This window comes from Bufo bufo, chromosome 4 (assembly GCF_905171765.1).
Source record: "Bufo bufo chromosome 4, aBufBuf1.1, whole genome shotgun sequence".
NCBI lineage: Eukaryota > Metazoa > Chordata > Amphibia > Anura > Bufonidae > Bufo > Bufo bufo.
Window position 1 is genome coordinate 195,594,658 of NC_053392.1, and position 15,399 is coordinate 195,610,056.

Consider the following 15,399-nt stretch of genomic DNA (forward strand, 5'->3'; position numbering starts at 1 on the left):
TCCTCTATATAATAATGACCCTACAGAACAGTGTCCTCCCAACCCCACAGGAACTCTTTTTATAAACAGAGTTACTGGCACTCACTGCTGTGCTGACTGTGGTCAGGTGGCATTGGCACAGCACAGGGGCAAGTGTTGCTGCCTGCTGAGCCAGCGGCAGCGATGCTGGGGCAGGGCTGTTCGGAGTCCATTCTCCTCTCCGGTCCGGTGGGTACTGACTGAGGCAAGCAGCGCGCGTGAGCGCGGTATACAACTGCCACCCGCGCCCACCTGCACAGTTCTGTCAGCTGAGCAAGCGGTGGACTAGCCAATCAGTTTCAGGAGCTTTGCAATGCTAAATGCTGATTGGCCAGTGCGGTGCCCAGCAGACAGAAGAGAGAGCGCTGTGCTGAATGGCTGGGTCACACAGGGAGGAACATCGGTGTGAGTTGTGTACACAATGGGGGTGAGGGCCCTGAACAAAGGGGAAGCAGGGCTCGGGAGTCAACGGAAGACAAGCCTGCTTTGGGCCTGTGCAAATGCCCGACAGCGATCTCGATCATAATATACAGTAGTGGCCAAAAGTTTTGAGAATTACATAAATATTGGAAATTGGAAAAGTTGCTGCTTAAGTTTTTATAATAGCAATTTGCATATACTCCAGAATGTTATGAAGAGTGATCAGATAAATTGCATTAAACAATTTGGACCCAAGAGAGAGCCGCCAGAACCACCCTATGAATGCACATCCGACAATAGATCCTTATCAAAAATATATAAAGATTATTAGACACACCAACAGACACATTAAAAAATTGTATACAATAGAAGCAAAGTGCGGTATGCAAAGAATATGTAACCAGCACATACAGGTCCACTGAGTGGCCAAAACATGGGCAAAATGGTATACCAGCATATACAGATATCAATGTAAAGTATAAAGCAAATGTAACATAAGGTAAGACCTCTTTAGAATGAAGACAGACCTAAAATAGGGTCACAATGAAAGAGCCAAACCTACATGAAAAGCTGGTGCAGTGGACCTGAAAAATGAGAAAGCGCCCAACGCGTATCGCCGGAGCAATCCGGCTTCCTCAGGGGTAAAAGGTCAAATGCTGGGGCATCACCTTATATAGAATAATAAATGAAATTTAAATAGCATTCACCTGTGCAGCAAGGGTCCAACATTAGACGCCATGTACAAACGTGCAGGACGAGGCATGACCGGAAACCGGAAGCAGGAAGTCCATGTGAATTGCAGGTGGAACGCAGGTGCGTTCCACCTGTCACATTGGTATTATACATAGAAAAAGGCAGGGGATCTGATGGCTCCATATCTTAAAATTAATATATATTGGGTGTATATATAGATCGCCATGTGATTACTGAAGAGAGCCCCACTGTTAGTGAGAGTGCATACGATCTACATATGCAGTCCGCCGGCACCGGATGTGCGGAGCACATGACCGGAAGCCGAGTGCCGCAATGGACCGCATGGTGGAACGCATCGCGGGCTCCACTAGAAATAGTGGAGCGCACGATCCGCTCGTCATGCGGAGGAAGGCCAGGAGAAGGAAGGAGGTGGGAGGGAGGCGGGAGCTGAGCCGAGCGCAGAGAAGGAGGGAAGAGAGCATGGGTACCTATGATATTGAAGGGCAGAATGATGAGTATGCACAATGTGTGGCACCACATTATTAGACATTAAAGTGGGGGTCAGTATGATCTGGTGATGTCACCTGATCCAGGGGCATACTATTTAGACATATCCAATTACAATACCATACAGATGTTTACCATATAGATGTTGACAATAATATGACTGGATATTACATAATGGATAAGAAACAAATACATAAAATGATTGGATCATGAATGAAGAAGGAATGAATAAAATGATGAAACATCAGTGAAACAAAAGTGAATACATGATCAAATAGAAAGATATCAAATAATGGTAATAACAGTGATACATGTATAAATAATACATACAAATATATACCCAAAATGTTATTGATGCATAGTTAGGTGACTCTATGTATGGATGCCATAACCATGGCAACGACGATAGAGGTCCTCACAGGATATATTAGTGTGATAATCGTGAAAATCATGTATGCATGCATGTATATACACGCACGCACATGTACGCATATACATACCTGAACATACATGCACACGCACGAACATGCCTGCACATACACATGCACACACACACATCCCCAAGACATATATAGGGAGTGAAGGATTATTATAATTCAAAAGAACGTAATGAGGACCTAATACGCAGGTCCAATCGTTTAACAACCTAAAATAAAGTGATGTAAGAAAGAAGCAGAGTACGCTCATTAAAATGTGTTGTGGGAAAGACCACAAGTGTGCGAGTGAGAAGAGCCGTGAAAAGAATAGTGCGTCACCATGTGTGAAGAAGTGATAAAATGTGGAGAAGACCTGTGGGAAATAAATAGCATGATTAGCAGAAATAACCGAATCCAAAGAGTCATATATCTCACTGGGTCAACCAATGGTATCTAATTGTACGGTGTCAGCGATCACAAAATAGAGCCCCCATATCTGCATTAGATCACATGCACCACTGGGTCAGCAAACCAATATGTCAATGGGTCAACCGAAAATGCCAATTTCTGCGGACCCAGTTAACACGCAGTTGGACCCCTATATCTGCATGAGACCATCAACATCTATTGATAACTACAAGAGCAACTCGTCGATGTGTATATGGATTGGCCGACACCTAGGTGCCCACCCCTAGTTTGGTAATTGAGCCGACTCTGTAAAGACCACCATTCCTCAATATTCTTGGATAACGATTAGCTACCCAATTCTGTGAGGTTCAAATATCTAACCCCATACTTTAGTTATAGAAGCCTGTGAACGTAAGTTCTTCATTAAGTCCCTGTGGGGCCACCGTGTCCAAATTGAAGATCCACTTGGATTCCAAACGTAGTAGTTGGGAAGAGAGAGAACCTCCCCTCACATTGGTGCGTGCCATGTCAAGACCGACAATCCTGAGTCCAGAGGTGATACACTGGTGGCAGTCCAGAAAGTGCACAGCAACTGAAGTCAGCGGTTTTTTAGCCTGGGTCCGATCTCGACGGGCCAAGGCAATGTTGGATAGATGCTGCTGTATGCGTTTCCGTAACTCCTGACCAGTCTGGCCCACATATATTTTTCCACATTCGCAAATGAGTCTGTAGATGACATTCCTAGTCCGGCAATTGATGTAATGACCCAAACGGATTAGATCCGGATGCCTGCAGGTGGAGAAAGAGTCAGTGCAAATCATGTATTGACACACATTGCAATTCCCGCACGGATATGTGCCGCGCATCCTAACACCCCTCCCCAGCCCCTGTGTGGGCCTCTGGAAATGACTACATACCAGTTTGTCTCGTAGATTTGGGGCTCTCCGTGCAACGATCTTAGGACTTGGGTTGACATAGCCACTCAGTTTCGAATCCGCCAGTAGGAGGTGCCAATGTGCATTCAATATTGTATACAGATCACGCCATTGGTTATTATATTTGGTGATGAGGTGAACCTGAGTACTTCGGGGTTTGAATTTTGGTTTCAGCAGTTCCAGGCGGTCCGCCACTTTCGCGGTTTCAAACGCCCCTGAGATTACTTTTCTGGGGTAACCTCGTGCACAAAATCTGGTGGTCAGATCACAGGCAGCCTCCTTGAAATCAGAGGTGGTAGTACAGTTGCGGCGTAATCTCAAAAATTGTCCCTTAGGGATCCCTTTACGTAAGTGGGCCGGATGGAAGCTATCGAAATGTAGCAGGCTGTTAGTTGCCGTTTCCTTACGAAATAGTGATGTTCGTATACCCTGTTCATCTAGATTCAATCGTAGGTCCAGAAAATCCGCAGTGGTATCCGAGATCCTGTGGGTGAGGGAGATGTTAAATGAGTTGGTATTTAACAGACAGACGAATTCTGTGCATTGTTCCACGGTACCCTGCCAGAAAATCAAGAGATCGTCAATATAACGAAACCATGCCAAAACATGTTCGTTATACATGGCCATGGGGTACACCTGTGTCTCCTCCCACCACCCTAGGAATAGGTTGGCATAGGAGGGCGCACAGCGTGCCCCCATCGCAGTCCCCGAGACCTGTCTGTAGAATGTACGATCGAATACAAAGTAGTTGTGATGGAGTACAAACTCCAACAAACTTACCAAGAATGTGTGATGCACTGGGTCCCCAGAGGTCGCTTTTTGAAGGAAGTATTGAGTGGCTTGTATCCCATCACCATGCGCGATATTTGAATAGAGAGACTCTACATCACATGTGAGTATCATGGTACCCGGGGGAAGTCGTATCTCTTGTAACCGTTGTACCAACTGCATGGAGTCCCTGAGATATGACCGAAGGCCCAAGACAAATGGCTGTAGAAAGAAGTCAAGGTAAATACATGCCTGTTCGCACAACCCACCTATCCCCGCCACAATTGGGCGTCCTGGAGGTACTGACAGATCTTTATGCACCTTGGGGAGCATGTAGAAGGTCGGGGTGATCGGAAATTTGACTTTCATGAACTCTTTTTCTTTTTTGGTGATAATATTGAGTTGCCATGCAGAAGTCAGAAGTCCGTCCAATTTCTTCTTAAAGGTTATTGTGGGGTCTGTAGGTAATGGAGTGTAGAAATTACGGTTATTCAGCTGTCTCCTAGCCTCCGCTAGATGAATTGCATAGTCCTTCTTTGCCATGAAAATTAACTTAATCCCAAAAAAAACTTTCCACTGCATTTCATTGCTGTCATTAAAGAACCTGCTGAGATCATTTCAGTAATCGTCTTGTTAACTCAGGTGAGAATGTTGACGAGCACAAGGCTGGAGATCATTATGTCAGGCTGATTGGGTTAAAATGGCAGACTTGACATGTTAAAAGGAGGGTGATGCTTGAAATCATTGTTCTTACATTGTTAACCATGGTGACCTGCAAAGAAACGCGTGCAGCCATCATTGCGCTGCATAAAAATGGCTTCACAGGCAAGGATATTGTGGCTACTAAGATTGCACCTCAATCAACAATTTATAGGATCATCAAGAACTTCAAGGAAAGAGGTTCAATTCTTGTTAAGAAGGCTTCAGGGCGTCCAAAAAAGTCCAGCAAGCGCCAGGATCGTCTCCTAAAGAGGAATCAGCTGTGGGATCGGAGTGCCACCAGTGCAGAGCTTGCTCAGGAATGGCAGCAGGCAGGTGTGAGCGCATCTGCACGCACAGTGAGGTGAAGACTTTTGGAAGATGGCCTGGTGTCAAGAAGGGCAGCAAAGAAGCCACTTCTCTCCAAAAAAAAAACATCAGGGACAGATTGATCTTCTGCAGAAAGTTTGGTGAATGGACTGCTGAGGACTGGGCAAAGTCATATTCTCCGATGAGGCCTCTTTCCAATTGTTTGGGGCATCTGGAAAAAGGCTTGTCCGGAGAAGAAAAGGTGAGCGCTACCATCAGTCCTGTGTCATGCCAACAGTAAAGCATCCTGAAACCATTCATGTGTGGGCTTGCTTCTCATCCAAGGGAGTGGGCTCACTCACAATTTTGCCCAAAAACACAGCCATAAATAAAGAATGGTACCAAAACACCCTCCAACAGCAACTTCTTCCAAAAATCCAACAACAGTTTGGTGAAGAACAATGCATTTTCCAGCACGATGGAGCACCGTGCCATAAGGCAAAAGTCATAACTAATTGCCTCGGGGACCAAAACGCTGACATTTTGGGTCCATGGCCTGGAAAATCCCCAGATCTTAATCCCATTGAGAACTTATGGTCAATCCTCAAGAGGCGGGTGAACAAACAAAAACCCACTAATTCTGACAAACTCCAAGAAGTGATTATGAAAGAATGGGTTGTTATCAGTCAGGAATTGGCCCAGAAGTTGATTGAGAGCATGCCCAGTCGGATTGCAGAGGTCCTGAAAAAGAAGGGCCAACACTGCAAATACTGAGTCTTTGCATAAATGTCATGTAATTGTTGATAAAAGCCTTTGAAACGTATGAAGTGCGTGTAATTATATTTCGCTACATCACAAACAACTGAAACAAAGATCTAAAAGCAGTTTAGCAGCAAACTTTGTGAAAACTAATATTTGTGTCATTCTCAAAACTTTTGGCCACGACTGTACAGTATAAACTGAGTCTGCAGATGTAGGGGGCGGGGTCTTCCAAGCACTCTGGGCCCCCCTGCCACGGGCCCCATAGCAGCTGCGCGGTCTGCCTATATTTGCAGTACGCCACTGCCTCCAAACCATGCTACGTTTGTAGGGGCTATTAAGGCCCTTGACATTAAGAGAGGCTATAGATAGTACCATGGTGTTCTTTATGGTCTGCCATGCTCCCGCTCCACAAGAAAGTATTCATATGTTCCACAATTAAGGAATTAGATAGATATGCAATACCCAAATCGCCCGCAACAAATGTAAACAGAAAAAACAAAAAAGAACATTCAACGTGAAATGTATATGCGTACCAACTTATGTGACAAGTAATTATTTGGTACAAAACCCATATGTACTGTAGCATATAGGGGGGAGACATTGAGAAACCTTATTAATGCTCAAAATATGTGGTCTGATGAGCTAAAATCAAACCTGTGGGGTTGAAAAAAAGACTAAGGCTCCATTCACACGTCCGTAATAATGGGTCCGCAAATTGCGGAACTGGTGCGGACCCATTCATTCTCTATGGGGCCGGAAGAGATGCGGACAGCACACAGTGTGCTGTCCACATCCGCATTTCGGGAGCGCGCCGCCGATGTTCCGGAAAAAAATAGAATATGTCCTATTCTTGTCCGCAATTGCGGACAAGAATAGGCATTTCTATGGGGGTGCTGGCCGGGTGTATTGCTGATGCGCAATACACTACGGACGTGTGAATGGACCCTAAACCCTTAATGGCGATCTTTATCAGTCTCAAGTAGTGACTGTCATCCAGTCGGCAGCAACTGTCGGCGACGCTCGACGAGACATACGGGGAGATGAGGATCTATTGGGTATAATATTCCACTTCTTCAGGATGGTCATGCCTTCTGCCACTGAGGAAATAATTGTAGATGTTCCATTTCGTGAGATTAGAAGCTTAATAGGGAATCCCCAACGGTATTTAATGTCCTTTTTCCTCAGCAGCTTGGTGATTGGATGGAAGTCCCTTCTAGCTTGTAGCGTGGCTGCAGAAATATCAGGGAATAAGGATATTGCAGTGTAAGGCGGCGGGAAGGAGCCATATTTGCAGGCCTCGTACATTATAAGTTTTTTAATGTGATAAAAGTGTACCCTTACTAGGGTGTCTTTTGGAGCTTTATTCAGGGCTGTTTTGGGCTTGGGAATTCTGTGCGCCTGATCCAGAGTGCGATCCATTGCTGTTAAACAAGGCACCATCATTTGGAAAAGCCGCCTGAGATAATCCATAAGTTCGGACGCATTCACCTCCTCCGGTATGTCTCTAACTTTAATATTATTTCGGCAGGATCTATATTCAGTGTCAGTGGCTTTGGCTTTAAGCCACTTGACGTCCTCTTCCAGAGCGTTATGTGCATCCACCAGCTCATTGTGTGCGTTTGAAAACTCTGCCATCTTGTGTTCCAAATGATCCATGCGCTCCTCTATAGCTGATACATTAGATTGGAGCTTGTGGATTAGAGATGACACATTCTTGTTGATCCCATTTTGTAAGACAATAAGCATGTCCTTTAAGGTGTCTACTGTGACAGGTGCTGAGGATGCTGGGAACTGTGATATATCGCCCTCAGGTATAGCCTCAGTGTATTCGCCTTCATCATCCCCCATATTACTCTTTTTTTTTGGGCAGGACTTTTGCTATTTGGTGAGATTGAAGGTGACGTTACTGACCGTCGCTTCCCTGATTTTGCTTTATATGAGACATTATCAGTAGCAATGTGCACGAAAGGTGGATGATCTGCTTCATCTAGTGAGCCCCTAGAGTGGGATGAGGGGTTAGGAGGGCGAGAAGATAGATTCAGACCGGCAGGGCACAGGTGGAGTGGTAGCCCCAAAAAGTCAATCTCTGTGGTGCAGTTGGTTTGCAGCTCCTTTTGGTCATGATAATGCTGCAGCGTGTTGCAGCAATTGCCACTATTGAGATTAAGCTTGTGCACTGGATGTTTGGCTAGTTGCTTGCTGGCTTTATGATATATGTACTGGCTGGTCCCTCTATATAGGCTGTCGCTGCCTCCTTTGAGTGTCCCTCAGCAGAGGGAGTAAGGTATACCTCAAATGTGTTACAGATCAGGCAAGAGTTGACCCCAGTTGAAAGCCTCTAAGCTCCAGATCTGTGCCCCTGTCTGCACATGTGGGCAAGATGGCCGCCACTACAGGTGAGTGCGCTGCTCCGATGTACTGACTTGAACGAGCAGCTGCCCCCCTTTTAACCGACAGAGGAGGGGTGACGGGGGAAACAGAGCTTACCAGAGGAGGTATCACTCCTTCTTTGTAAGTGTTTCCTCCGCTTGTAGGAGGTGAGGAGGTGTCGGGAAGCTGCGTACTGGAGAGCGGCGTGCTGAGGAGCGTTGTGCTGGGAGTCAGCGCGCTGAGGGCAAGCGTGACTTTAAGGTAGCCAATATCTCTCTGAAATAGCTTGGGCAGATCGTCGTTGATGCCAGGTGTCGGGCAATCGCCTTTAGTTTTTTTTTAAACAGGATTGGTGCGCTGTGAGCCACGATGGAGCATCCCAGGCTGGGAGAGCAGGAGATCAGTCAGCCATCTTCTTCATTGACCAAGCTCCGCCCCTATATGCGGTAAAATCTTTTGTGACTTATTTTGGTGGGGAAAAAAAATGGTATTCCGCATTTAGCGCTGCACTTATATGCGGTAAAATCTTTTGTCACTTATTTCAGTGGAAAAACAAATTTCATGCAGCTTTCAGCTCTGCAGTTATATGTGGTAAAATCTTTTGTGAATTATTTTGGTGGAAAAACTAATTTCCACCTCCTCCATTAACTTCCTCCTCTTCGTTCTCATCCACAACACACACACACCGACATGACACGTCCCCCCTTCCCAGCTATATATACAAGTGGTAACAGCACCACCTAGGGGCGAATAAAGGTAAATGACACTGCCAGCCTGTTAAAGGGAATTACAGCATGATACCACAATACATTTGATATGACATTTAGCAACAGTTTAAAGTGGCCACATATAGCACATAGTCGGACACTGCATCAAGATGAATCAGGCGTGGATCAGCCAGGATTTCCACACAGCAATGCCTGATGCATCAGACTAGATCAGTGGTGGGCAACCTTTTTTTTCAACTGAGCCAAATATCGCCAAAACCACGATTGAAATTTCTTTGGAGAGCCACACTTTTAAAACCTAAAATATTGCGTCAACAGTACCAGTGAGGACTATTAGGGCTCATGCACACGACCGTGTGCAGCCCGCATCAAGGACCCATTCACTTCAATGGGTCCAGGATCCGGAATATGAGTGCTACAGAGTGCTTCCGTGGTGCTTCTGGCTGTGCCTCCGGACCGCAAAAAGGTAGCGCATGCACTACTTTTTCGCGGTGCGGAGGCACAGCCAGAAGCACCACGAAAGCACACTGTAGCACTATATCCCCGATCCTGGACCCATTGAAGTGAATGGGTCCATGATGCGGGCTGCACACGGCCGTGTGCAGCCTGCATCATGGACCCATTCACTTCAGCATGCGCTACTTTTTTGTGGTGCGGGCAGTCGGATGCGGATTGCGAACCCCATTCAAGTGAATGGGTCCGCGATCCTCATGCATCTGCCTCATGGTCTGTGTCCGTGCATTGCGGACGGACCGCTATTTGCGGTCCAGAGCACAGGCACGGCGCCCTTACATTCGTGGGCATGAGCCCAGAGTGTGTTTTTACATACTTTTATATGTACTTTCTTTTATTTGGATCTTAATTATTATTTCATTTTATCTTTATCATTTTTTACTTTTATTAAACTTGTCTGCAGATGTGGATGTAATGTGGATGACGCACTTATGGGGGATATCTGTGGATGACGCACTTATGGGGGATATCTGTGGATGACGCACTTATGGGGGATATCTGTGGATGACGCACTTATGGGGGATATCTGTGGATGATGCACTTATGGGGGATATCTGTGGATGATGCACTTATGGGGGATATCTGTGGATGACGCACTTATGGGGGATATCTGTGGATGACGCACTTATGGGGGATATCTGTGGAGGGCACACTTATGGGGGATATCTGTGGAGGGCGCACTTATGGGGGATATCTGTGGAGGACGCACTTATGGGGGACATCTGTGGATGATGCACTTATGGGGGATATCTGTGGATGACGCACTTATGGGGGATATCTGTGGATGACGCACTTATGGGGGATATCTGTGGATGACGCACTTATGGGGGATATCTGTGGAGGGCGCACTTATGGGGGATATCTGTGGAGGGCGCACTTATGGGGGATATCTGTGGATGACGCACTTATGGGGGATATCTGTGGATGACGCACTTATGGGGGATAACTGTGGATGACGCACTTATGGGGGATATCTGTGGAGGGCGCACTTATGGGGGATATCTGTGGAGGGCGCACTTATGGGGGATATCTGTGGATGACGCACTTATGGGGGATATCTGTGGATGACGCACTTATGGGGGATATCTGTGGAGGGCGCACTTATGGGGGATATCTGTGGAGGGCACACTTATGGGGGATATCTGTGGAGGGCGCACTTATGGGGGATATCTGTGGAGGGCGCACTTATGGGGGATATCTGTGGAGGGCGCACTTATGGGGGATATCTGTGGATGACGCACCTATGGGGGATATCTGTGGATGACGCACCTATGGGGGATATCTGTGGATGACACATATATAGCATAAGATGCTATATAAGTGCCCTCCACAGATATCCCCCATAAGTGCCCTCCAGTAAGTAAAGTAATGTATTAGTGGGGGGAAGGGAGGAGGCAGGGACACTTGCAGCGGGGCCGGTGCAGTGCCTGGCGCTGTGCACACACCGGGGGCAGCTCCTACCTTTCTGCTGCAGGACATTTCGCTCTTCCTGGACCTGAGCGGCGGCCTCTTCACCACTCCTCACATGGCCGGTGTTCTGCAGAAAGTCCGCCGCTGCCCGCCTTTCTGCTGTTATGCGCAGCGTGACATCTCACCCTCCGTCATGTGCCTCCTGCCCCGCCTGCCTGCTTCATTCATAAAGTGGAAGGAGCAGACAGACGGGGCAGGAGGCGCATGACGGACATTTTGCAAGCTTGAGCGGCGCGATATGGCTGCGCGGCCACCCACCCGCCAGCCCGCACCAAAGAGCCGCCTTCAAGGATAAAAAGAGCCGCATGTGGCTCGCGAGCCGCAGCTTGCCGACCACTGGACTAGATCATCCATGGTGCCACACCAACACTTTGACAAAAGAGACCAGTTTCTTCGGCTACCTACCTCAGCTACTATTCTGATGCTGCTACCCGCCTGATGCCACACATCTGATGCCAAGTGCTCCTTCGTGCACCCACCTTCTTCAGCGGGTACTGGTATTGCCACCCACCACCCCACTCTGTTACCGGGTCACTTTGTGGTCTCCTGATGCAGCTGCTGCTGCCATCTCCAAACTATGTCACCTTGCCACTCTGTGGCCTCCTCATGCTGCTGCCATATCCACACTATGTCACCTTGCCACTCTGTGGTCTCCTGATGCTGCTGCTGCTGCCATCTTCACATTATGTCACCTTGCCACTCTGTGGTCTCCTCATGCTGCTGCCATCTCCACACTATGTCACCTTGCCACTCTGTGGTATCCTGCTGCTGCCATATCCACACTATGTCACATTGCCACTCTGTGGCCTCCTGATGCTGCTGCCACCTCCAAACTATGTCACCTTGCCACTCTGTAGTCTCCTCATGCTGCTGCCATATCCACACTATGTCACCTTGCCACTCTGTGGCCTCCTGATGCTGCTGCTGCCATCTCCACACTATGTCACCTTGCCACTCTGTGGTATCCTGCTGCTGCTGCCATATCCACACTAATTGTGCTACTCGGTGGCCTCCTCCTACTGCTGCCAAATCCAGACCCTGTCTTTGGGCCACTCTGTGGTCTCCTCATGCTGCTTCCACCTCACCATTATGTCATAGGTCCACTCTGCTGTTCCCACCCTCTCCACTTCATGACTGGTCGACTATTTTGCCTTTCAGTCCGGCTGATATAATCATTTATTTGACCTTTCTTCTGATCTGTCAGAAGGAAGGAAAAATGAGACGCACAACGGATCCTGTCTGTGTAACAGCTGTAAGGCCTGTAAGGTCCCATTAGAATTGGCTGTTATTTGGTAGCCAAAAGCAGGAGTGGGTAGAAAACACAGAAGACATGCAAATATTCCATTCACATGTCATCTCTGTTTTACATCCACTCCTGTTTTTTTTGGCATTAACAATACTGATAGATTATTGAGCAAATGCTGACTGAGTGAAGGCGTATGCTCCACAGACAGGATCCGTTTTTTGTGGGTTATTGTTCTGACAGATCAGAGGAAGGGCAAATTAATCAGTGACGTCAACACAAGCTTACTGCTGACACCCTCTCCTTGTATACGCATTTAATAGAACAGGTTCTGATAACATCTTTGTGGAATCAGCTGACGACGGTGTAAAAGGAGTGCGCTTCTTCTTGGCACTAACATCGACCTGTAAGGCTGAGTTAATACTAGAGGTATTTGGTCAATTTTGGCCCCGTGACTACCCAAATAAGTGAAGTGTGCAGTGATTCTAAGAGCGACGCATGTCATCTGCATGTCATACGGACTCACAGTATTATTTCACTACCAAAGCAGACCCTATACATGTTACTACAAGGCACAGTGTTCTACACCACTATAAAGGCTCTCAGCAGCCAGGGAATAGCCCTTTTTTAACAAGATTCGCCGCAAATAAATTTGGTTCGAAGCAAATTTTTCCGGAAAAATCGGCGAACCGGCCGAATCGAATTTTTGAAAAATTCGCTCATCTCTAGAAATCACCATTGCATGTCCCTACTTAAGTGTCCTACTTTCATGATATAATATCACTGAAGCGTGAACTTTTACTTTTTACGTTTTCCATAAATTTCACCCGAAAGCCAAATATCCCTAACTTGTTTGTAGTAAAATATTTCCCAGAACTTTAGATTTAATTGGTGCAATAATAAGTTTCCATGCTCTAATGGTAGAATGCCTGTCTTAAAGGGGTTGCCTGGTTTCCTACTAAAACCATACCACCCCTTTAGAACAAGCATCCTATGGCAGGGGTGGGCCAACTGCGGCACTCCAGCTTTTGTGAAACTACAACTCCCAGCATGCATACTTGCTCTGCTCTTCTCAAAACTATCATAGAAATATAAGGAACATGCTGGGAATTATAGTTTCACAACAGCTGGATTGCCTCAGGTTGCTGACCCCTGTTCTAAAGCATCCACCTGCAATAAAGAAGTGTTCTTTACTTACTTGGCAGATCCCACACTACCACTCCAGTTCTCCTGGCCAGAATTTGCTTACCTGGTTGCAGCAGTGATGTCACGACAAGTATATATGACCACTAAAGCCTCTTCGGTGCAACTCTGAGGACAGTGACTGGCTGCAGAGGTCACGTGTTGTCAACATGATGTCACCACTGAAGCCAGGAAAACAAATCCCTCCAGGAGAACTAGAGCAGCAGCACAAGATTTACCAGTTAACTTATGATCACCTTTTTATTACAGACAGCTACCCTGTGTTGTCCGGTTTCCTCCTGACACCCATTAAGTATGTAATTGGTGCACCTTAAGATTGAATGTTGAATCATGTTTAAATTTAAGTTACCTTTAAAGGGAACATTTCACCTCCTAAATGCATGTAAACCCGCCAGCAGTACCTCAGGGTAGCCCGCAGTGTGATACTAATCATACTTTAGCGTGGACGGAGGATAAAAGATCGTTTTCTGACCTTATGCAGCATCGGACTGCAGGATGAAAAGTATGATTAGTATCACTCTGCGGGCTACCCTGAGGTACTGCTGGCGGGTTTACATGCATTTAGGAGGTGACATGTTCCCTTTAAGCTGAAGTTAAACTTTGAGAAAAACTATTAAAATTGTTAAATGTGAAAAACCCAACACACTTGCTAAAGTATAAAAGTCATTACACGACAGTGAACGTGCTGTGAATTGATAGAACTATCAGTCCCATAAAGACTATTTCACCATCCAAGTTTTGAATGTATTCACCTATGATTGATAATCTGTCCAAACATGATTGCAAAACAAATAGGTTTCAGTTACAAGCCCATCTTTCTCATCTCTCCTGAGTTCTCTGCTCGGAAGTAGCCCACCGATACATTAACATTATTGGCTTTAGACAGGGCAAACCCCATTTGCTGACAGTATAAAAAAGCATTGATTAGCTACCAAAATCCGTGTATAAACGACAGGTCGGGGATTAATAAAATCGAGACTCACTTTCTTGATTTCCCTGCAGTTTTAGAACTTCCTTTATTTGATGGGATGCTGTTCCTTTGGCTCCCAGTTTTATCATTCCTAGAATCAATGTAGCACCAAGTGGGGAAAAAATAATGTTCTCTTCTGTGTCAGCTGAACGTATTGCCCGGTGCAGATCCACAGCAAATTCAGTAATGGTATCTCCCCAGAGCCTCGGGGCCACACTAGTTATACAATCTCCAGCCAGAGCCACAACAAACAGCAGCATGAAGGTTCTTCTCATTGTAATACAATCTTCAAGTACCCTTCTGGGTCCTGAAATGAAAACTATAGAAGACAAAAACAAAGGCCATAACTAGATTGCTATTGTCTCTTCCAGTCTCCAAGCAATTTGCTCAATTCATATAAAGCTACCAGTGATCCAGGCCTGACTCTAAAATGTAATATTCCTTGACTATTGTGCCAAGTTTTAGCGCTTACAAATATACAATGACATCCTCTTCTCCATCGAACGACATGATGTATTTCTATTGTATTTCTGATTCTGCATTATACAAGCAAATACTGTGCTCATTATATTTTGCATTAATTTTATGCCCAGTTACTTCGGGATAATGAAAGTTTAAGAATTTGATTCTGCAGATTTTTTTTTTCTTCATCTCTGCTACTTATTTGTTTCTTATAAAGTACTTACTTGTTAAACAGCCCAGCATTTCCCCCGACAAGAAAAGTAAATGTCTCTGAAATCTAGAGGGAGCTGCTATAGTATGTTTAATCTGTCGGGCCAATGATTAATTTCTTAAATGTCAGGCTATGTTTGTTGACATTGCTATCTGGAAACTTTTTTTAAACTACAGGAAATCTTCCTTTGGATTGTAAGTGTATTTCTTTAGTGTTTCAATACGTGGAAGTATTGGTAAAACAAGTCTGTTTTGTCTTTTACTAGTATTCTTACTGAGAAATATCTAAATGAAT

The 15,399-nt window shown here is 45.8% G+C and overlaps 1 protein-coding gene across 1 annotated transcript in view; it reads right to left on the reverse strand.

Moving 5' to 3' along the window:
* Window positions 1-15,194, reverse strand: part of SERPINI2 (serpin family I member 2) — a 148,014-nt gene extending 132,820 nt beyond the window's left edge. The window contains exons 1-2 of the mRNA XM_040428181.1: window positions 15,119-15,194; window positions 14,446-14,751 (exon numbers count right to left, since the gene is read on the reverse strand). Coding sequence (XP_040284115.1) covers window positions 14,446-14,751; window positions 15,119-15,137 — 325 coding nt within the window. The 5' untranslated portion in view covers window positions 15,138-15,194. The remainder of the gene's footprint in view (window positions 1-14,445; window positions 14,752-15,118) is intronic.
* Window positions 15,195-15,399: the final 205 nt, after the last annotated feature.